Source organism: Oncorhynchus mykiss, chromosome 21 (assembly GCF_013265735.2).
Source record: "Oncorhynchus mykiss isolate Arlee chromosome 21, USDA_OmykA_1.1, whole genome shotgun sequence".
NCBI classification, from domain to species: domain Eukaryota; kingdom Metazoa; phylum Chordata; class Actinopteri; order Salmoniformes; family Salmonidae; genus Oncorhynchus; species Oncorhynchus mykiss.
Window position 1 is genome coordinate 15,824,291 of NC_048585.1, and position 23,171 is coordinate 15,847,461.

The window sequence follows — 23,171 nt, forward strand, 5'->3', positions numbered from 1 at the left end:
AGCTTTGTATTTGCATAACTAATTAACTGTTAAATAGTGAACTGTTTCGCCCAGGGCTGGATTACCTAATAGGCACACAGGGCATGTATCCCTGGAGGTCGGGTGCCCCCCAGATAACATATGATAGCAAAATGTGTGTAATTGCAGGAAATGAGCTTTAAACTGCTAAATGTTCTCTTAACCTCATGGCAAAAAGTGAACAATAGCATGAGATGAGCTATAAAACAGTCATTTTTCTCTCATGGCAAAAGTGTAGAAATGTCTTTAAAACTCCAGCATGTTCTCATAGCTTTATGGAGGTTGGTGCCCCGGGGCCCAAATGCGGTAGTCCGGTGCTGGTTTCGCCCCACCGTTAGCCAAGGTATTTAGCTAGCCAGCTGATGTTGTGTTCAGCTGGATAGCAACCGTTTATACCCTCTTTTGCTAGCTACCGTAGCCCTGTCTGTCAAACGCCCGTCTCCAAAAATGACAAGCTGTCTCCAGTTGTGTTTGCATTTTGAAATTGTGACACACCTTCCATGCCTATTCACTTTCAATACACATTGATTCTCTATATTGTACCTGCGACCAAGTCTGTGTGTGTGTGTCAGTGGCGGTCAGTGCCTTTTAAGATGAGGGAGGATGATCATTTAGGGGCGGCAGGGTAGCCTAGTGGTTAGAGCGTTGGACTAGTAACCGGAAGATTGCAAGTTCAAACCCCCGAGCTGAACAGGCAGTTAACCCATTGTTCCTAGGCCATCATTGAAAATAAGAATTTGTTCTTAACTGACTTGCCTAGTTAAATAAATTAAAAAATATATTTTTTACGAACATGGTCTTATTTCTATTACAGCATGTTGGATGACTGTCATTCATAATCCATTCACCCAACTCAATGTAACATCGATAGGTTTAGGCTACTACATGATAGTCAAATTTTCCCTGTACCCATCATGAGGCTGCACACAGGTCGAGAGAAAGATTTGAGGTGACAGACAGTGACACACAGACAGACAGTGACACATTCAATACCGCCTTGCACACTCTTGCCTGCATCTAGCTGATCTACAGTGTAATCATTAGTCCAACAGTTGCAAAATAGAGTTTCTATTGGACAAATTCAGTTATGTTTATCCCATTTTTGTTTCATTTGCTTTTGTTTTAAGAAGTGTTTAACAGAATCCGCACAATGAATACACCCCTGATCACACGCAAACACAGTTCTCTTTCATAGCAGCCACATACAAACTGCTCGTTGTACATATAATTCCTTCTCACATCTATCTACGTGCTCTCTACGTACCTTTTCCCTTCACTTGTGGACTATCTATGACCAGGTGAAAAAACATTTCCAAGCCATACAGACTATATCATTGTGTCACGCCCTGGTCGAAGTATTTTGTGTTTATCTTTATTTATTTGGTCAGGCCAGGTTGTGGCATGGGTTTTTGTATGTGGTGTGTATGTATGGGGATTGTAGCTAGTGGGGTGTTCTAGTTAAGTCTATGGCTGTCTGAAGTGGTTCTCAATCAGAGGCAGGTGTTTATCGTTGTCTCTGATTGGGAACCATATTTAGGCAGCCATATTCTTTGAGTTTGTCGTGGGTGATTGTCCTATGTGTCGTTGTTCCTGTCTCTGTGTTGTTCACCAGATAGGGCTGTTTCGGTTTTCGTTACGTTCATTACGTTCTTTGTTTTGTAGTGTTTGTATCGATTCGTGTTTTACGTTTGTTTATTAAACATGGATCGCAATCCACACGCCGCATTTTGGTCCGACTCTCCTTCTCATACAGAAAACCGTGACACATTGCCACATCATAGTCAACAAAGCTACTAGAACTAATGCATTAGTAAACATGCTACAATCATACAGTACAGTGTACAGTCAGCAGCAAGCAGTTTAGCAGTTACACTGGCGGGCCCCGGTGGCAATACATTTATAAAACCAAAAGCTTACCTTGACTTGGAAGAGTTCCAGTGCTGGATAGCCATAGTCAGCTACCTCCCCATCCCTTCCTCTCTGTTTGAGCCGGGTGTTTGACTAGCTTGTTGCATTCAATGCTATCCAAGTGAAAGTGAAAAAATATATACTATGAAATAAAGCTAGCTCTCTCTCTCTCACTCTCTCTTGCTCTCTCACTTCTCCTTAATTTTGGATTAATTTGTTAAAAACTGTTCAGCTATTGTCTGTCTCTCTCTTTGAGTCAACTAACTCACCATATTGTATGCACTCCACTGCACTGCAGTGCTAGCTAGCTCTAGCTTATGCTTTCAGTACTAGATTTATTCTCTGAGTCGTTGATTGGGTGGACAACATGTCAGTTCATGCTGCAAGAGCTCTGATAGGTTGGAGGACATTCTCCGGAAGTTGTCATAATTCCTGTGTAAATCTATGGAAGGGGGTGAGATGCATGAACCTCCTAGGTTTTGTATTGAAGTCAATGTACGCAGAGGAGGACAGAAGCTAGCTGTCTTCCGGCTACACCGTTGTGCTACCCTACAGAGTGCTGTTGAGGCTACTGTAGATCTTCATTGCAAAACAGTGTGTTTTAATACATTATTTGGTGACGTGAATATATTTAGTATAGTTTTATCTAAAAATGATGTTTTATATTTAATAATGTTTCACTATTAAAAAGGTTGGTCCTCTCTTTCTTCCTGTGAGAAGCCTCCACTGGTGTGTGTGTGTACATATTGATAGTGATATTGCCAGTGAATGTATTGTTGTTCCATAGGGAAGGGGATGAGCTACGTTCTGAAGGAGCTGTTCCAGGAGTCTCTGGGGATGAGGCAGGAGGTGCCTCATGTCTTGGTGTTGCTGACAGATGGCCGGGCCGTGGACGATGTGGAGCAACCCTCCAGGATCGCACAGGCTTATGGTCAGTTAAGATATCAGTGGTCATACTCTACATACTAGGGGTCAAAGGTTGTGGCTAGATGGTAAACAGATACGAACATAAGTGACTTTTCAAAGCAGGCTAGGAGGGCATTTTATCTAACCCTAACCCTTTTCCTAACCTTAACCGAATTATCCTAACCTGCTACGTTAATTCTCCTAACCTGCTACGAAAAGTAACTTCCGTTTGTAGCTGTATACCATCTAGTCAAAACCGTGGTCAATGTCTTGGGACATCTAAGGATTGTAGCCATTTTGTTCTTGTTGATTAGGAGCCGTTGCTACTGACACGCAAGGTCCTGAAAACATCTCTTTAACACAGATGAATCTACACAGGATTATCTCACCTGTCTTTGATACATGTAGTGATATCCAGTAACTGGTCCTTGTCAGAAGCCTTTGACTTTGCATATTGCTGAATATTGCTTTGTATAACATTATATCATGTATTTTCACATTCTTCTCTGATATTGACTCCACTCTCAGGTGTGAGTGTGCTGGCCATCGGGGTGGCCAATGCAGACATGGACGAGCTGAAGAAGATAGCATATCCAGCCAGCTACCAGAACATCTTCTACGCCAGGGACTTTGATGACTTCTCTTCCATAGAGAGAGAGTTCATCAGCAACATCTGCAGCGAGGCGCTGCTCTCTGAGTTCAGACAACACGACGAGGTACAGAATACACACGTCTGAATTAAACTAATATATCGTTTGAAATGAAAGGTACTTCATCTGGACTTTTTGGAACAACGTGCTTGTTTTCAACATTCTAGCTTGCTGATAACGTTTGCTCAATATGTCTCCTTAGCTGGGATCACAGTTAAGTATGAAGTGTGGAATGCTGGCAAGCAGCTAATTATGACAGAGATGTGAAACTCAGCTGTGTGTTGGAGTGGGCTGCTCTCGCCCTCCAGCTGGAATTAGAATGTTCTAGAGGTAGAAATGAGGATTTAAATAATAATGACCTATAGCCTCTGATTCAAGGTCATATAATAAGGTCAATATCAATGTGTTTGACCACTTTTATTAGTCTGCCCAGCTGGACACTCCAACTGATGACCCTGATGAGCTGACCAAACCCCAGGGCCCCTGCTCCTTACAGTGCAAGGTACGTCCTTCTCTTAGTCATCATCATCATTACTGTTATCATCAACATTACTATTATCATCATCACCATCCTCATCATTGCCTATTTCACTATTTGTGTCAGCATATAGCAGCATAGAAATATATTCTACATATATGGTTTGTTCCCTCCCAGCAACCAGTTCTGCTAATGCCGTCATTCCGACCAGTTCTGGCAATGACGTTATTCCGACCAGTTTTGGCAATGCCGTCATTCCGACCAGTTTTGGCAATGCCGTCATTCCAAACAGTTCTGGCAATGCCGTCATTCCAAACAGTTCTGGCAATGCCGTCATTCCGACCAGTTCTGGCAATGCCGTCATTCCAAACAGTTCTGGCAATGCCGTCATTCCGACCAGTTCTGGCAATGCCGTCATTCCGACCCGTTCTTGTAATGACATCATTCCGACCAGTTCTGGCAATGCCGTCATTCCAAACAGTTTTGGCAATGCCGTCATTCCGACCAGTTCTGGCAATGCCGTCATTCCGACCAGTTCTGGCAATGCCGTCATTCCAAACAGTTCTGGCAATGCCGTCATTCCAAACAGTTCTGGCAATGCCGTCATTCCAAACAGTTCTGGCAATGCCGTCATTCCGACCAGTTCTGGCAATGCCGTCATTCCAAACAGTTCTGGCAATGCCGTCATTCCGACCAGTTATTGTAATGACGTCATTCCGACCCGTTCTTGTAATGACATCATTCCGACCAGTTCTTGTAATGACGTCATTCCGACCAGTTCTTGTAATGACGTAATTCTGACCAGCTCTGGTAATGACGTCATTCCGACCAGTTCTGGTAATGACGTCATTCCGACCAGTTCTGGTAATGACGTCATTCCGACCAGTTCTGGTAATGACGTCATTCCGACCAGTTCTGGTAATGACGTCATTCCGACCAGTTCTTGTAATAACATCATTGCCCACTGGGCTCCTTCTTTAGCTGACCTTTGACCCACTGTCTTTTGGAAACATGGACTGACCTTTATTTGATTAATAGATTAATCTCTTTATCCTTTCTGATTTACTTTCAAAGGGGCAGAAAGGTGAAAAGGTGAGTACAGTTATATTTAGTTACTTCTAACTTGGTGATTAAATGAGATATTTGGACTTTATATTTACCTCTCTTTTTCTCTGTCTGTCACTCACAGGGAGATGGCTCTGGTAATGGTGGACTGGTATGTTCTACACCACAATTGAATGAAGTCATCTATTCATCCAGCCATTCATTCAGTCATCTATTCATTCAGTCATTCATCAATGCATCCAGCCATTCATTGTCATTCATGCATTCAGTCATTCATCAATTTATCCAGCCATCCAGCCATTCATTGTCATTCATTCATTGTCATTTATTTATTCATTCATCTGCCATAATTCCATGACATTTGTTTGATTACAGAGACTCCAGCAAAACACTGCAATGTTTGAGTCAATTGGCCTCAAGTCCAAAGGAGAGAAAGGAGAGAGAGTAAGTGGTAACTCTCTCATCATACATTGTCTATGTAGGCTATCATCTACACACACTGATACAGTAGAGTTCTGTGCCCTTGAGCAAGGCCCCCACTGATACAGTAGAGTGCTGTGCCCTTGAGCAAGGCACTTAACCCCCACTGATACAGTAGAGTGCTGTGCCCTTGAGCAAGGCACTTAACCCCAACTGCTTGAAGATCACTGCCCAGCGGCTGGTCCTGTGCTGCTCCCAGCCGTGTGCGTTTGTGTGCGTTTGTGTGTGTTGGATTGTTTGTTTCTTTGAGTGGCCGTGTGTCAGAATTGATGATGAAAGTTGACAGAATCGCTGCTATACATTCTTCTGTAGCATCTGACAGTTAGGCATTCAACGGAGTTATATTAGTAAGCTACGCTGTCTGTAATTTATATATATTTCATGATGTGTAAGAACGTGTGCAATGATGTGCCAAATGAATCTGTGATTGAGTGTAATTACTATAGGGTAAGCATTAGAATAAGCTTCCTCAATATTAGCAGCCATTAGGTGATAATATAGCTCTAGGAGCTTACCCATTGTCAGTATTGTGGAATAATTCTAATGTTAAGGTAAGATTTTAATGGAGAAAGCTGATCCGAGAGCAGTGCTGCCTTTCTTTCCACCCTATCAGTATTGACACATGCTCCAACGACGCACTTAGCGAGTGTTTTTTCTGCGTGGTGTTTTGGGAAATGCATGTTAAACCGTTGGCCGTTGTAGGAAAGATGCATCGTTAAAACATGGGAAGCCTAAATTCCATTGCTTTCGGGAAACCGGGCCCAGGACAGCACACCTTCCACCTCCACTCAGCTTAGCGCCAGGCGTAGCAAATCAACAACAATACAATGATCCTATTGATCTCAGTGTGTCCTCTGTGTTCATTGATACTGGACTTCACATAGAAACAGAGATCAAATGTTATATTTGGGTCAGTACTCCTTTTTCAATCTTTCTTCTTGGTTGTGTAATGTGTTTTGGTGTGATGAATATTTGTATTGGTTTTCTCAGTGACATATGACGTGAAGGTGTGTAGTGGAACAATGATAGTGGAATCAAAACAGACACAGAAGACAAACAGAAAAGAAAAAGGGAAAACAAATCTGTGTTGTGTATTTTTTGACACTGTATTTTTTTCATTTAACAGGGACTTCCTGGAACAGATGGTGTCCCCGGGTTGCCAGGACGACCAGGACGAACCGGACCCCCAGGTTCAGCCGGACAACGGGTAAATCTAACAAAGAAAGAAACAGTCTTATTTTACTCTGAGTGTACAAAACGTTAGGAACACCTTCCTAATATTGAGTTGCATCCCCTTTTGCCATCGGAACAGCCTCAATTTGTCAGGGAATTGACTCGACAAGCTGTCGAAAGTGTTCCACAGGGATGCTTGCCCATGCTGACTCCAATGCTTCTCACAGTTGTCTCAAGATGGCTGTAAGTCCTTTGTGTGGTGGTCCAGTCTTGATACACACGGGAAACTGTTGAGCATGAAAAACCCAGCAGCGTTGCAGTTCTTGACATATTCAAACCTGTGCGCCTGGCACCTTCTACCACACCCTGTTCAAAGGCACTGAAATCTTTTGTCTTGCCCATTCACCCTCTGAATTGCACACACACACAATCCATGTCTCAATTGTCTCAAGGCTTAAAAATGGTTCTTTAACCTGTCTCCTCCCCTTAATCTACACTCATTTGAAGTGGATTTAACAAGTGACATCAATAAGGGATCATGGATTTAACCTGGATTCACCTGGTCAGTCTATGTCATGGAAAGAGCAGGTGTTCTTAATGTTTTGTACAGTCAGTGTATCGGGATGATGTATTGGACTGTTATGCACCGTTACTGTGTGTGTGTGTGTGATTTACATTTTTTAAGGTGCTTCTGTGTGCCTGTCACCACAAATTAAAGTTATTCTAGGAATTAAGCTTAAGCTTTCCATTGTGCAAAACTGGTTGAAATGACAGTTTTGCTCACAGCTTATTAACTACATTTGAATTTATGCCACTTATGTAAATTAGATGTTTCTAATGCCAGTTTTCTCTCTGTTTCAGGGTTTAGAAGGTGTTCCAGGTGATCTGGTATGTTCAATGTGCTTATGGAGGCAATGTTTATTAGTGTCTAGTAGTGTACCCATAAGCTCAAACTCTATTCCCAAGTTGGTGCACTACTTTTGACCAGGACCTATAGGGCTCTGGTCAACACTAGTGCACTGCAGTATATAGGGAATAGGGTGCTTTTTAGGATGCAGACCCTAGGTCTTGTTCTTCAGAATGACTCATAAGGCCATTAATGCCTGTGTCTCTGTTTTCAACTTGTTCTCTACAACTCTTTCCACTTTTAATCCTTCATAATAAAAACATGTCGTTACTAATCATAGATGCCATGCACTTTGAGTGACAGTTTTCCATAATACTATGATTATGTTGACACCTGTGGGCACATGAAATTAAGTTTCTCAGTTTTATATCCTAGCTTAAACTGTTGAATCCGTCGTCTCCAGTTTTCTGAGATGTTTCCCTCAAGGCTCAAAGTTTGTGGGGGTTGAATTGGTTCCATAACGGTGAAACTAACGGTTATTTCTGACACCATGCAATATTAAACTAGCTAGCTTTGGTGAGCAATGACCAAGTGTGTATTCATTCAGCCATCTTTATTCAAAACTTTATTTCCCGTGGCTTCAGGTGGCTGCCTAATCATGTCATTACACTCATCCTTTTATGATTTCCTGTCAGATGATCTAGTGTGTCATTGTGAACGCTGTCATGTATCGATTTTAATGTTATTTTCTGTAATCACAGGGTCCTCCTGGTATCACTGGTCCAAAAGGCCAGAGAGGAGAGAGGGTAAGTCCAACCGAACAACATGAGTCTGGAAGCAAGTAGATGTTATAAGAAATGTTAGAATTATCTGTGCAATATAAAATGTAATGCTAACCAATAGGGTCATGTGATTAAAGCGTTAAGTTTGAACTCTACCTATAGACCTTCCTGCCTTCATGCCAAACCCTTTGTCGCCTGTTTTTATCTTCAAGTTTTAGATAATCATACTACGAGTTCACCACAAGGTGATATTATGTGACCTTTGACCTCTCTCTGCCAGGGGGAGCCTGGGTATGTTATAGGGGGCATAGGAGACGGCCATTATGCTCCTGGACGAAAGGGAGAGCCTGGATCATCAGTGAGTTTTCACAACACAGATCCTAAAACAACTTTGTTTTATAAAGGCTTTATAAAGGCCTTATAAAGGGATATACATGTTTCATAAAGGGTTTGGAAATTGTATTACCTGAAATAACTTGTTTTGTTCCTTCAACATCATAAATAATTGATACTACATGCTTCCTCTGATTAAGGAATACAAATGATATGGTTGTTGTTTAATGTCCTATCCTGCTCTGATAAAAGGGACCCCAAGGGGCTCCGGGTGTACCAGGGGTCTCTGGACCCTCAGGCCTGCCTGGACAGTCAGGTTCACCTGGGTCCTCAGGGATATCTGTTAAGGTAAGACAGACAGATAGTGCAGGTAGATCTTACATACTATTATTATTATTATATCACATAATAATAATCGTTCAACAAGACTGTGACCCCATTTTGAGTTTTCTGTATGTTATGTGTGTTGATTTGTCATTCAAAAATACATACTACAAGTATCATGTTGTCAGCACACAATGGAAATAATATTGGGGATAAAATACATCCCTGAGGGACTCCGTTGTAACCAGTTCATATGATAAAATGTCTTTCACATTGACCTTCTGTGGCCGGTCACTTAACAATCTTAAATGATATGGGTTTCACAACATTGATTGATTTGATGTGTTTATGTTCTATTCTTCCCTTGCAGGGGGAACATGGGGAGGCAGGTGCTAAAGTGAGTGGGTGGTTCCTTTCTCCTTTATTTTCTTCAACAGTATAATTACTGCTTTGGGTCAAGGGAAGCTGGAGCTTGCTAAGTCAATGGAATTCACCTAAATTGGAATGAAAAACTGGCACGGTGTTGATATGAATAGAACAATGCTGCCAGGATTATGAATTCGTTTTAGCGATCGCATTTTAAACACACATTTTGGGCTTTGCTGACAATTCTAGAAATGGGTGTTGATTTTTCAAAACTAGTATTTGGTCATGTATGGCCTTTGCCAGGGCTACTTTAAAAAAGAGCTTCCTGTCACGACAGGACTCACCTGGATAAATACAAAAGAAATGAATACAAGTCATTCATGATACATCTATGTTTAATATTGCCCAATAACTTGATAAATGCAAATTTAACCTCTTTTCCTTGCTGGTATGTTATTAATTACATAACATTAGTGTTTTGTGATGTTTTGAAAGGGTTTGCGTGGGAAAGCAGGGGCCAAAGGAGACAAAGGAGATCATGGTAAAGATGTAAGTGTTTAGTTTCTGTTATGCAGCAAGCAGCCTAGCAATTAGAGTGTTGGGCCAGTAACTGAAAGGTCGCTAGTTTGAATTCCAAAGCCGACAAGGTGAAAAACCTGCCAATGTGATCTTGAGCAAGGCACTTAACCCTAATTGCTTCAGGGTTGCCATTGATAATTTCAGACAATGGCCGTGAAACAACTCTCTGATGGTGTCTCAGGGAGAGATGTGATAAGCAAGAGAAAAACACTTTCTGAATAGGACAAATATAAGCACCCACCAAATTATGATGATTTATTATGCTCAGTTTAATACTATAATACCACATTGCTATTTCTAAGTATTGGCTTTTAGTTCATGTGTTGTTCAATCTTTCTTCCTTTCCTTGTTGTCTGTCTCAAACCAGGGCCAAGCAGGGTTACCTGGTCCCATTGGAATTGATGGTGTTCCAGGCTTCCCAGGTCAAAAGGGATATAAGGTAAGAGTGTCCTTCGCCAAGAAGTTACAGTATACCTGAAGGGACATTATCTTGTGGTTTCCTCTGTATATTTGAATGAAGCCACAGCGAATATCATATTTGAATACTATTGGTTTATGTGGGTATCATACTGCATGTTGATCTGATTACGGTTATGATAGGATTCTGATTGGTGATTTGTGCTGTTCTTCCCAGGGAGAGGAGGGGATCGGGGTTCCCGGTGTCCAGGGGCCTCGTGGAGAGCCAGGGGAGAAGGTACAAACAGTTCATACATGCACTCATCAACATGAAGTGTGTGTATCGCTTCACCTGAATTGTGTAGTTTGTTAGTCACGTATTAGCTAATCATTGGTTTAACTTTGTCTTGCAGGGAAATATAGGCCTATCAGGACCTGAGGGACTAAAGGTTCTTCATTTATGTTAACACTTTGATTTGAAGCTCAAACAACATAGGAACTCTGCCAACCCGTTGGACTGCAGTATGGACCTAGTTATTCACACCATTGAAGTATCATCTTTGTTCTGCCTTTCTAAGGGAGAGGCTGGTGTTCAAGGGATACAAGGGATTGTCGGACCACGGGTATGCATCAACTTTATATTTGTTTATTTTGAATACACATACAAAAGTGGAGACCATTATCATGTACTTTATATACAGACTTTCGTAATTAAATTATACCGGCTGGATGGTTTCTCTCCAGTGGTGTAAAGTACTTAAGATAAAAATACTTTGAAGTACTACTTAAGTAGTTTTTTTGGGTATCTGTACTTCACTTTAGTATTTATATTTTTTGACAACTTTTACTTTTACTTCACTACATTCCTAAAGAAAATGATGTACTTTTTACTCCATACATTTCCCTGACACCCAAAAGTACTCAGTACTTTTTTAATGCTTTGGAGGACAGAAAATGATCCAATTTGCACACTCAAGAGAACCTCCCTTGTCACCCCGACTGCCTCTGATCTGGCGGACTCACTAAACACAAATGCTTTGTTTTTAAATGATGTCTGAGTGTTGGAATGTGACCTTGGCTATCCGTAAATTAAAAAACAAGAAAATTGTGCCGTCTGGTTTGCTTAATATAAGGAATGTTCCATTATTTGTATTTTTACTTTTGATACTTTTGAAGTATATTTTAACAATTACATTTACTTTTAATGCTTAAGTATATTTAAAACCAAATACTTTTACTCAAGTAGTATTTTACTGGGTGACTTCACTTTTACTTGAGTCATTCTATTAAAGTATCTTGACTTTTAATCAAGTATGAGGTTTGAGTACTTTTTCCACTACTGTTTCTCTCCTCCTTTAGGGGAAGAAGGGAGTGAAAGGCATCCAAGGGGATAAGGTCAGTTAAATCCACACTGATTTGCTCTACCGCTCATTACGCCACCTCATATTGAAATATTCTCTGAATAATTAATAAGAGTGGTGTTTCATCAGCTGATTAAATGAGAAAATCTATTTATTTCAGCTCCAGGTCAATCGCTGGGCTGTGTATGGCTTAGAATGTGATCAGATCCATTAGGCTGTGTGTGTGTGTGTGTGTGTGTGTGTGTGTGTGTGTGTGTGCGCGTGCGCGCCCGTGCATCTGTTTGCGTACGCCAGTCCGAGCACAAGCCAATGAAGTGCAAGTCCCCACCTCATAACAGTTATCACATCTCCTGCTACGATAGATAGTATGTTTTTACTCTACAGGCAGGTGTGTGAGTAGCTCATCAGATTATGATCATGGTGATAATGTGGTGGTAATGTTATGGTTATGTCTCCTACAGGGCGATCGAGGAGAGGTGGGGCCTATGGGAACACAGGGAGTGACAGTGAGTATAACCAGCCATTACAGAATCAATCATTACCACACTACCAAACCTGGGCTGTGTTCATTTGGGCATGCAGAAACAGAAAACAAAAATGAGTGTTTCTTACTGGACAAGTCCGGGTAGTCCCTCTCCGTTTCAGTTTGTCTTCCATTTGGTGCCTATTGAAGACGGCCTCGAGTCTATTGACTTACAGTCTGTAGGGCTTTTATGGCTTACCCTCCCTTCACAAATCCTCTGATTACAAATTTGCTCTCTTTATCCTTCAAATCGCTTGTGTTGTAACTTTTCATTGAGAAAGTTTGCAACTAGTTAGGTGAACCCACTTCCCCTGCCCTCTCCCTCCACACATTATCTGTGTGAAGGAGTGTGTCTTCCTTAGGGAAATTAACCCAGTTGATTAGATTGAAGTGGGCAGCCATCCTCCTCCAACCTGTCCAGCCATGGGCTACATCGGCCCGCTAATAGACGACTAGTAAAGGCCCAGTGCACTACTTTTATTATTATTATTAATATGTTTTTTTTTATTCTGATTTTTCAGGGGGTGCTGCTGAACCCTCAGCACCCCTACCTCCCACGGCTATGGGTGTGTCAGGACTAATGGTCTATCTGAGAAGGTCTTGCATCACTGAGCTTTAATTCAACCTAATTGGAATGTGCATAATGAATACAGGAGGTTTATCTCAAATCATCATCATCATTATCTCAAATTTATCTCAAATTATAACCTTCTGAGTTCCATTATACAGTGCCTTCTGAGTTCCATTATACAGTGCCTTCTGAGTTCCATTATACAGTGCCTTCTGAGTTCCATTATACAGTGCCTTCTGAGTTCCATTATACAGTGCCTTCTGAGTTCCATTATACAGTGCCTTCTGAGTTCCATTATACAGTGCCTTCTGAGTTCCATTATACAGTGCCTTCTGAGTTCCATTATACAGTGCCTTCTGAGTTCCATTATACAGTGCCTTCTGAGTTCCATTATACAGTGCCTTCTGAGTTCCATTATACAGTGCCTTCTGAGTTCCATTATACAGTGCCTTCCGAGTTCCATTATACAGTGCCTTCTGAGTTCCATTATGCAGTGCCTTCTGAGTTCCATTATACAGTGCCTTCTGAGTTCCATTATACAGTGCCTTCTGAGTTCCATTATACAGTGCCTTCTGAGTTCCATTATACAGTGCCTTCTGAGTTCCATTATACAGTGCCTTCTGAGTTCCATTATACAGTGCCTTCTGAGTTCCATTATACAGTGCCTTCTGAGTTCCATTATACAGTGCCTTCTGAGTTCCATTATACAGTGCCTTCTGAGTTCCATTATACAGTGCCTTCTGAGTTCCATTATACAGTGCCTTCTGAGTTCCATTATGCAGTGCCTTCTGAGTTCCATTATACAGTGCCGTCTGAGTTCCATTATACAGTGCCTTCTGAGTTCCATTATGCAGTGCCTTCTGAGTTCCATTATGCAGTGCCTTCTGAGTTCCATTATACAGTGCCTTCTGAGTTCCATTATGCAGTGCCTTCGGAAAGTATTCAGACTCCTTTACTTTTTCCACATTTTGTTAGGTTACAGCCTTATCCTAAAATTGATTAAATAGTGTTTTTTCCTTCATCAATCTACACACAATACCTCATAATGACAAAGCTAATTAAATATATATATATATATATATATATAACATTTACATTTGCTCAGTACTTTGTTGAAGCACCTTTGGCAGCAATTACAGCATTGAGTCTTCTTGGGTATGGCGCTACAAGCTTAGCACACCTGTATTTGGGGAGTTTCTCCCATTCTTCTCCACAGGTTGGATGGGGAGTGTTGCTACACAGCTATTTTCAGGTCTCTCCAGAGATGTTTGATTGGGTTCAAGTCCGGGCTCTGGCTGGGCCAGTCAAGGACATTCAGAGACTTGTCCCAAAGCCACTCCTGCGCTGTCTTGGCTGTGTGCTTAGGGTCATTGTCCTGTTGGATGGTGAACCTTTGCCACTGTCTGAGGTCCTGAGTCCTCTGGAGTAGGTTTTCATCAAGGATCTCTCTGTACTTCGCCCCGTTCATCTTAGCCTCAATCATGACTAGTCTCCCATTCCCTGCCGCTGAAAAACATCCCCACAGCATGATGCTGCCACCATCATGCTTTACCGTAGGGATGGTGTCAGGTTTCCTCCAGACGTGACGCTTGGCATTCAGGCCAAAGAGTTTAATCTTGGTTTCGTCAGACCAGAGAATCTTGTTTCTCATGGTCTGAGAGTCTTTGGGTTCCTTTTGACAAAACTGAGAAGTGGCTTCGTCTAGCCACTCTACCATAAAAGCCTGAATAGTAGAGTTCTGCAGAGATGGTTGTCCTTCTGGAAGGTTCTCCCATCTCCACAGAGGAACTCTAGAGCTCTGTCAGAGTGACCATCTGGTTCTTGGTCACCTCCCTGACCAAGGCCCTTCTCCCCTGATTGCTCAGTTTGGCCGGGCGGCCAGCTCTAGAATGATTCTTGGTGGTTCCAAACTTAATCCACTTAAGAATGATTGAGGCCACTGTGTTCTTGGGGACCTTCAATGCTGCAAACATTTGTTGGTACCCTTCCCCAGATCTGTGCCTAGACAATCCTGTCTCGGAGCTCTACGGACAATTTCTTTGACCTCATGGCTTAGTTTTTGCTCTGACATGCTGTGTCAACTGTGGGACCTTGAATAGACAGGTGTGTGCCTTTCAAAATCATGTCCAATCAATTAAATGTACCACAGGTGGACTCCAATCAAGTTGTAGAAACATCTCAAGGATTATCAATTTCAAAGGGTGATCATTTCAAAGGGTCTGAATGCCTATGTAAATAAGGTATTTTTTATATATTATTTTATACATTTGCAAAAAATTCTAAAAACCTTTATTCGCTTTGTCATTATGGGGTATTGTGTGTAGATTGCTGAGGATTTTTATTTTATATAATCCATTTTAGAATAAGGCTGTAATGTAACAAAATGTGGAAGAAGTCAGGGGGTCTGAATACTTTTCGAAGGCACTGTTTATGTTTGGAAAAGTATGAATAATTTCAGTCAAGCATTTGCTCCAATGGCTGATATTGACTGACATTAATATGTTTTATTTCAATTGGCCAATTAACACTGTAACTCATAACAAATAAATATGAATGTTATCATTTTTCATTTTTCAGAAAGTGTTGTCAAAATGTACCTTGTTATGACTCATATGTTATGAGTAGGCCTATGTGTTCTTGGCTATCATGTTATATGATCTAGATTTATTTGAAGCCTTTTCCAGAAATTAGAATTACACCAAAAATGAAAGCAATTGTCTGATGATGGTGCTGGACCAATTGTCTGAGGATGGTGCTGGACCAATTGTCTGAGGATGGTGCTGGACCAATTGTCTGAGGATGGTGCTGGACCAATTGTCTGAGGATGGTGCTGGACCAATTGTCTGAGGATGGTGCTGGACCAGTTGTCTGAGGATGGTGCTGGACCAATTGTCTGAGGATGGTGCTGGACCAATTGTCTGAGGATGGTGCTGGACCAGTTGTCTGAGGATGGTGCTGGACCAATTGTCTGAGGATGGTGCTGGACCAATTGTCTGAGGATGGTGCTGGACCAGTTGTCTGAGGATGGTGCTGGACCAATTGTCTGAGGATGGTGCTGGACCAATTGTCTGAGGATGGTGCTGGACCAGTTGTCTGAGGATGGTGCTGGACCAATTGTCTGAGGATGGTGCTGGACCAATTGTCTGAGGATGGTGCTGGACCAATTGTCTGAGGATGGTGCTGGACCAATTGTCTGAGGATGGTGCTGGACCAATTGTCTGAGGATGGTGCTGGACCAATTGTCTGAGGATGGTGCTGGACCAGTTGTCTGAGGATGGTGCTGGACCAATTGTCTGAGGATGGTGCTGGACCAGTTGTCTGAGGATGGTGCTGGACCAATTGTCTGAGGATGGTGCTGGACCAATTGTCTGAGGATGGTGCTGGACCAATTGTCTGAGGATGGTGCTGGACCAATTGTCTGAGGATGGTGCTGGACCAATTGTCTGAGGATGGTGCTGGACCAATTGACATGAAAAGAAAAGGGGACAGTTTCATGAAAAAGCTTTAAATAAAAGTTCAAATCCAGGTCATGTGACATGATTAACCAAAACACAGGGCCCTAGTTATGAGATTTGATGACCTTATTTAGCAAGATATATTTATTTTCTGTATAATAAGTTCAGGTAAGTTTGTTATGTGTATTGTTCAGGATATGAATAGATATGTTGTCGTCCGCTCTCTCAGGGGTTTGCGGGGGCTCTTGGCCAGAAGGGTGACGAGGTGAGTATTCATGGAGTGTGAGTGTTAGTGTGAGTGTTAGTGTGAGTGTTAGTGTGAGTGTTAGTGTGAGTGTTAGTGTGAGTGTTAGTGAGAGTGAGAGAGGTAAGCCTTTGGTCTCACTCCACAGGGACAGAGAGGAGTTCCTGGTGACCCAGCCAAAGGGGTAATGTTACAATACCAAATAATTCTCCCTGACTGTATTTACCTAAATACATGCTTTATACACAGTACTATCAAATCCTGCATAATATTATGCTTACTCTCCGTTTCATCACAACAGATCCTTGGTCCCACAGGAAAGAAGGGTACCAGGGTAAGTGGCTTATTATTGTTTAAGTATTTTTAACTTTAGGTAAAACCTGCAAACCCTAAGGTGCCCCTAACCACACATCTGCATTACAACAAACTCTAAGGTGCCCCTAACCACACATCTGCATTACAACAAACCCTAAGGTGCCCCTAACCACACATCTGCATTACAACAAACTCTAAGGTGCCCCTAACCACACATCTGCATTACAACAAACTCTAAGGTGCCCTTAACCACACATCTGCATTACAACAAACTCTAAGGTGCCCCTAACCACACATCTGCATTACAACAAACTCTAAGGTGCCCCTAACCACACATCTGCATTACAACAAACTCTAAGGTGCCCCTAACCACACATCTGCATTACAACAAACTCTAAGCCATCGTATCCTAACAGTTAAAGTGCTGTTAATTGGTGGTGGGATTATTCTCTCACAACAAGGACCAAATCCCCAGGCCTGCCTGTCAACAAACAACACAATTACATTTCTGCTTAGTGGCCACTGGGGACTCATGGATTACCCATGATACACCACAGAGATAGCTATTTCCTCTCTAGATGTAGTCGTCCAAGATCTATTGTTAAAAGTTAGAGTTTAAGGAGGGGCTCTTCAGATCTTTCTTTGTTAAAACAACACGTCAAAGGCCCCCTTGGTTGCTAAGCTGCTTTTCATTGTTGTTCTGTAAGTGGTTGTAGTGTTTATTGATTGGCCTGTGTGTCTGTGACTGTCTGTGTTGTGTTTATTGATTGGCCTGTGTGTCTGTGACTGTCTGTGTTGTGTTTATTGATTTCGCCTGTGTGTGTGTGACTGTCTGTGTTGTGTTACTCAGGGTGACATTGGTCCCATCGGTCCGACTGGACCCCAGGGAGTAAAAGGGGTCCAAGGAGTCAAAGGAGAGAAGGTAAACCACACAGAATAGTGTCATCCATCTTGTCATTACCTCAGGTTCCAGCATAACCCATTTCCTAACCTGAAATTCACCCCTACCCAGCAGACATAACAATCACATGGTAGGTTTAACAATCACATGGTCGACACAACAATTACATGGTCAACATAACAATCACATGGTCGACACAACAATTACATGGTCAACATAACAATCACATGGTCGACACAATAATTACATGGTCAACATAACAATCACATGGTCGACACAACAATTACATGGTCAACATAACAATCACATGGTCGACACAACAATTACATGGTCAACATAACAATCACATGGTCGACACAACAATTACATGGTCAACATAACAATCACATGGTCGACACAACAATTACATGGTCAACATAACAATCACATGGTCGACACAACAGTCACATATAACATATTATTGTGTTGTGACGGCCGGATAGAGAAACAACGGTGTTGTGTGTGTGGTCTGTCTGTTGGGTTTCTACAGGGTAGTCCTGGGTTCGGCATTCCTGGACAGCAGGGACCAAAGGGAGAAAACGGTGAAAGGGTGAGTGCTTCACTACCGGTGTGTGTCATTGGTCAGATGGTTGTCTGATTAAATCACCATGGGAGCATACCTGTTCTGGACATTTCCTTTTCTTTGATAGGATCTTCTGTCCTGCACCTGATAAGTTAGATATGCATATTTATCGATTTTTTCTATTGGTCAGATGAGCCATGATGATACTCTAGGACAGGCTGACATGTTTGATGCGTTTGTTGGTCTCCTCCACCTTACAGGGAAATGTTGGCTTGTCTGGGAAACCTGGACCCAAGGTAAATAACTTCTCTCAGTCCACTTCACATGCCATCAATATCATTACATTGTAGGGACATTTTAGAGATATTCAAATAAAAAGTACACGCAGCGTGTCAGTGATTCCATCTTTACAGGGGCACGATGGCTCTAAAGGGGCAGGGGGAACTGTTGGGGTCCCCGGGAATCCTGGAGCACCAGGACTAAGAGGTAAAGATGTAAGTAAATCATGACTGGCTGTTATTGCAATGATGTGTGTGTGCGTGTGTGTGTGTGTGTGTGTGTGTGTGTGTGAGAGAGAGATAAATGGGATCAATACATTCACATAGTTCTTCAAACAGTCAGCATGGTTTAGATGACACTATTGGCGTGACAATTATCCTTGTTTATAGGGTGTGCCTGGAATCAAAGGAGAATCAGGACTACGGGTGAGTTCATGCATCTGTATCCTCTGGACAATATTTAAGCAATAAGGCCTGAGGATGTGTGGTATATGGCCAATATACCACAGCTAACGGCTGTTCTTATGCACAATGCAACGCATAGTGCCTGGACACTGCCCTTAGCCATGGCATATGCAGGTAGCCTAGTGGTTAGAGTGTTGGACTAGTAACCAAAAGGGTGCAAGATCGAATCTCCGAGCCGACAAGGTACAAATCTGTCGTTCTGCCCCTAAACAAGGCAGATAACCCCATGTTCCTAGGCTGTCATTGAAAATCAGAATTTGTTCTTAACTGACTTGCCTGGTTAAATAAAGGTAAAATAAATCAAATAAAAAATAATTATTGTCCATATATCACAAACCCCAGAGGTTCCTTGTTGCTATTATAAACTGGTTACCAACGTAATTAGAGCAGTAAAAATAAATGTTTTGTCATACCCGTGGTATACGGTCTAATATACCATGGCCTTCAGCCAATCAGCATTCAGGGCTTGAACCCCCCAGTTTATATTTCAGTATAGTCTCCTTGTATGTAACTTACCGTAAATGCAATGAAACCTCTGCCAATAGCTCTGAACCTCTATGGCACAGGGTAATTCACTCACCATGTTACCTCTGGTTTACTGGTTCAAGCCCCAATCCTGCTGTTCCTCCTCAATCGCTACAACAGCATTATATTTAGACACAGCACCTACAGCATATGATTGATTCAACACCCACAAACATGCGGTGAGTCACAGTTTTTCTCTCTGTTATGAATGCTTTCTCCTCAGGGAGAGCAGGGACCAGCGGGTGAGCCTGGTGAGAGAGGAACAAGGGTAATGTCTCCATGTTCTACCCAACTCTTATAAAGTTTGAAATATGCTGCACTGTTGCTTGGAGTGGATATTTCTTGGCTTATCGTCACTCTATACTGTGACTGTAGGGCCCACTGGGGTTACCGGGACGACCAGGGGACCCAGCAGAGAAAGGAGATACCGGGAACATTGGTTTGCCTGTAAGCATTTTCTGACTTTACTATCAAGCGCCATTTTGTTTGTAAAACTTTATTAGTCACTGTCAAAGATACAAACCTGATTGATTTGAATTGCTCGGCGTGGTTGGATATGTTCAGCGATATGATTTGCTCTTTGTTTCAGGGAACGGAGGGAAAGAAAGGAGAGCCTGTAGGTGTACATTCACAACAACATGACAGACATGTATCACTGCATGCAGCGGTTGACTGACTCTCCATCACACTTGGTTTAGGTCAATGTCTCACGTCACTGACTTCGCCCATTGTTCAGGAACATCAACACTCTTGTGTTTCTAATTATATTCCTAGCCTGATAAATGCACAAATGAAAAATCCCAGCTTTATTAATCATCATTAATCATGTTCCCCTTGAGTGAGTGTTGCATCTCCCATCAGTATTGTGATGGTGATGCAGGACTGCTCAGCTCGCACAGTGTGTTTACTAGCCGCTAGTTGACCGCACATCCCTCTTGTTTTGTTTTGTTCCCATGGTCTCGCCTCTGAAGGGAAAACCAGGACCTCCGGGAGGCGCGCAAGTAAGTCCATCATCCGTTACAACTTCAGAACAACTTTCCATGAACTCAGCCATCCCTGGCAGATGGAACCAGTGAGAAGATGCTTGATGCTCCTAGAAGCCCAAGGGGTTAGATTATATATCCAGGGAGTCAGATGAAAACATGTGATTGAACATGAACTTTTTTTGGTTGGTTCATTTAGTTTCATGTGACTAGTCCATCTTTAATTGAACCCTTTCAAGACCCTTTATGAAGAGGACTGGACTTGTTTCATATTTCTGTTGTGTTTGTTCCCTCCAGTTCAGTTCAGACAACAATATCCTGACTAGGGTGATCAAGGTGAGATAAGTGGAATCTACGTCATCGGCATGACATGGATCACTGTATAATAGATTTATATGTACTTAATCACAGTATAATAGATGTACTTTATCACAGTATAATAGATGTACTTTATCACAGTATAATATATGTACTTTATCACAGTATAATAGATGTACTTCATCACAGTATAATATATATACTAAATCACAGTATAAAATATATTTACCTAATCACAGTTTAATAGATGTACTTTATCACAGTTTAATAGATGTGCTTCATCACAGTATAATACATTGACATGTATTGCTATTGTTCAAGCTCTTCTCCAGAAATAACCTTTCTATTCTATACTGTTCTATTTTATTATATTATTTTCTATTCTATTTGATTATGCTATTTTTTTCTATTCTATTCAATTGTTCTTTTCTATTCTATTTGATTGGGGCTGGTGTGTTTTCTCATCCATCAGGGTGAACCAGGACATCCCGGAGAGCCCGGTCTCAGAGGGGAGACAGGTCTGCCTGGACAAAGGGTGAGTGTGCTACTTAGAGGTCACAGGTCATGTTTGGCAGGTCATGGTAATAATAGCACTGTATTCTTCTCTCTGTAGGGTCCTGATGGAAAACCAGGATCTCCAGGAACGGTATGACCACATGAGTAACAATGAAGAGCTCTGTCGCTAAGTTGTATCGCTAAGACTTTTCAAACGTTCTGTGAACAGGCTGATAGAAGCTATGTATGTAATACCCACAACGTTGAATGACCTCTAAATAACTGTGACCTACAGGGTGAAGGTTGAGGGCTTATATTGGTATTACATTGTTGTAACTGATGTTTACATCTGACACCTGATAACATGTTTGACAGGGAGGGTCTGGGTCAGGGAGAGATGGTCTGGATGGGTTACCAGGAAAACCTGGATCCAAGGTTTGGACACCTCATTCCCTCACTTCCTTTCACATCTGTTGTTGTTTTTCTAATGTGAACACACACAAACATACACGTACATAGACTAGATGTATTGTTGTAGTTTGTCAGCATAACAGAACCATTATCACAGTAAGAGTTCACATTGACAAAATTGGGTGTTGATCGTTCAATCCATAAAAAGTTGTAGCAGATAATCAAGGTGTTGTGCTTTGAATGGTTTCCTGTCTGCAGGGTGACCCAGGAAAGACAGGCGAGCCAGGAACGGTGAGTGCAGTATTCATACCCTTTGAATAAACACATTTTGCTCTGATTCCTTTAATCAGAGGATAACTGCAGTCCTACAGAGCTACAGGGTGTGTTTAAAGCCCAGCTCTGATAAACCTGATTAAACCAATTGTGGTTTAAATTAAAGGCCGTTGTTAGCTGATGATCAGTTGATTCAGTGAGTGTTACTGCTTGGTGAGACAAACCCCTGCATTGGCTGTGGTTCTCTAGGACTACAGCAGTTTCCCTCTTGCATTACACTACATTACATTGATTGATGATGTGCATGGACTAACCAAGTACTTCAGAAGATGTTTTGGGTTACGTTGGGAGTAGACAGTCAAGCTAGCTCACAATGTTTTTCTAAGTTATATTCTTCAAGAATCAAACAGTAGGTATTATTCATTTAAATGATCAAAAACCATACAGTTGGTGGTGTGACTTTCATAATTTACACGTTTAAGGCTTCTGATGAGAAAGCCTTCTGCTGTGCATAGTATGTGGACTTCTTTCAGCAGGAACTTGTCACAGGTTCACCTACTGTATAGGGGATTGGTGATTACAGCCTATTCATTGAACATTATGTACTAGCAATGTTGTACTAGGTTGATGATTGTTAGTCATCCATGAGTCATTTAACAATATCATAATGTATACAGAGGGCAAGGAACCCCACTTATAGATGGGAAACGTGTGTGTGTGTGTGTGCGTGTGTGTGTGTGTGCGTGCGTGTGTGTGCATGCGAGTGTGTGTGCATCCGTGCGTGTGTGTGTGTGTGCGTGTGCATGTGTGCGTGCCTGTGTGTGTCGGTCTGAGCAGAGGGGAGAGAAAGGAGACCAAGGCAGGGTGGGGATTGCTGGAATGCCTGGATTACCTGGGACCCCAGTGAGTATGTTTCTGTCATCATTATAATATACACATACAGTAATTCAATTTGACATGACTTAATATACAGTTGAAGTCGGAAGTTTACATACACTTAGGTCATTAAAACTCGTTTTTCAACCACTCCACAAATTCCTTGTTAACAAACTATAGTTTTGGCAAGTCGGTTAGGACATCTACTTTATGCATGACACAAGTCATTTTTCCAACAATTGTTTCCAGACAGATTATTTCACTTATAATTCACTGTATCACAATTCCAGTAGGTCAGAAGTTTACATAC

The 23,171-nt window shown here is 41.9% G+C and overlaps 1 protein-coding gene across 3 annotated transcripts in view; it reads left to right on the plus strand.

Annotated features, from left to right (window-relative positions):
* col7a1l (collagen type VII alpha 1-like) overlaps window positions 1-23,171 on the plus strand; it is an 87,144-nt gene that overhangs the window by 44,716 nt on the left and 19,257 nt on the right. For all 3 annotated transcript variants that reach the window (XM_036957076.1, XM_036957077.1, XM_036957078.1), the window contains exons 24-60: window positions 2,714-2,857; window positions 3,361-3,548; window positions 3,907-3,984; window positions 5,035-5,052; window positions 5,150-5,176; window positions 5,401-5,469; window positions 6,632-6,712; window positions 7,540-7,566; window positions 8,287-8,331; window positions 8,588-8,665; window positions 8,893-8,988; window positions 9,335-9,361; window positions 9,826-9,879; window positions 10,277-10,348; window positions 10,544-10,603; window positions 10,719-10,754; window positions 10,884-10,928; window positions 11,665-11,700; window positions 12,128-12,172; window positions 16,445-16,480; window positions 16,608-16,643; window positions 16,761-16,793; window positions 17,625-17,696; window positions 18,205-18,264; window positions 18,498-18,533; window positions 18,651-18,731; window positions 18,906-18,941; window positions 19,729-19,773; window positions 19,881-19,952; window positions 20,095-20,121; window positions 20,477-20,506; window positions 20,786-20,824; window positions 21,279-21,341; window positions 21,420-21,452; window positions 21,677-21,736; window positions 21,971-22,003; window positions 22,823-22,888. In XM_036957076.1, coding sequence (XP_036812971.1) covers window positions 2,714-2,857; window positions 3,361-3,548; window positions 3,907-3,984; window positions 5,035-5,052; window positions 5,150-5,176; window positions 5,401-5,469; window positions 6,632-6,712; window positions 7,540-7,566; window positions 8,287-8,331; window positions 8,588-8,665; window positions 8,893-8,988; window positions 9,335-9,361; window positions 9,826-9,879; window positions 10,277-10,348; window positions 10,544-10,603; window positions 10,719-10,754; window positions 10,884-10,928; window positions 11,665-11,700; window positions 12,128-12,172; window positions 16,445-16,480; window positions 16,608-16,643; window positions 16,761-16,793; window positions 17,625-17,696; window positions 18,205-18,264; window positions 18,498-18,533; window positions 18,651-18,731; window positions 18,906-18,941; window positions 19,729-19,773; window positions 19,881-19,952; window positions 20,095-20,121; window positions 20,477-20,506; window positions 20,786-20,824; window positions 21,279-21,341; window positions 21,420-21,452; window positions 21,677-21,736; window positions 21,971-22,003; window positions 22,823-22,888 — 2,084 coding nt within the window. The remainder of the gene's footprint in view (window positions 1-2,713; window positions 2,858-3,360; window positions 3,549-3,906; window positions 3,985-5,034; window positions 5,053-5,149; window positions 5,177-5,400; window positions 5,470-6,631; window positions 6,713-7,539; window positions 7,567-8,286; window positions 8,332-8,587; window positions 8,666-8,892; window positions 8,989-9,334; window positions 9,362-9,825; window positions 9,880-10,276; window positions 10,349-10,543; window positions 10,604-10,718; window positions 10,755-10,883; window positions 10,929-11,664; window positions 11,701-12,127; window positions 12,173-16,444; window positions 16,481-16,607; window positions 16,644-16,760; window positions 16,794-17,624; window positions 17,697-18,204; window positions 18,265-18,497; window positions 18,534-18,650; window positions 18,732-18,905; window positions 18,942-19,728; window positions 19,774-19,880; window positions 19,953-20,094; window positions 20,122-20,476; window positions 20,507-20,785; window positions 20,825-21,278; window positions 21,342-21,419; window positions 21,453-21,676; window positions 21,737-21,970; window positions 22,004-22,822; window positions 22,889-23,171) is intronic.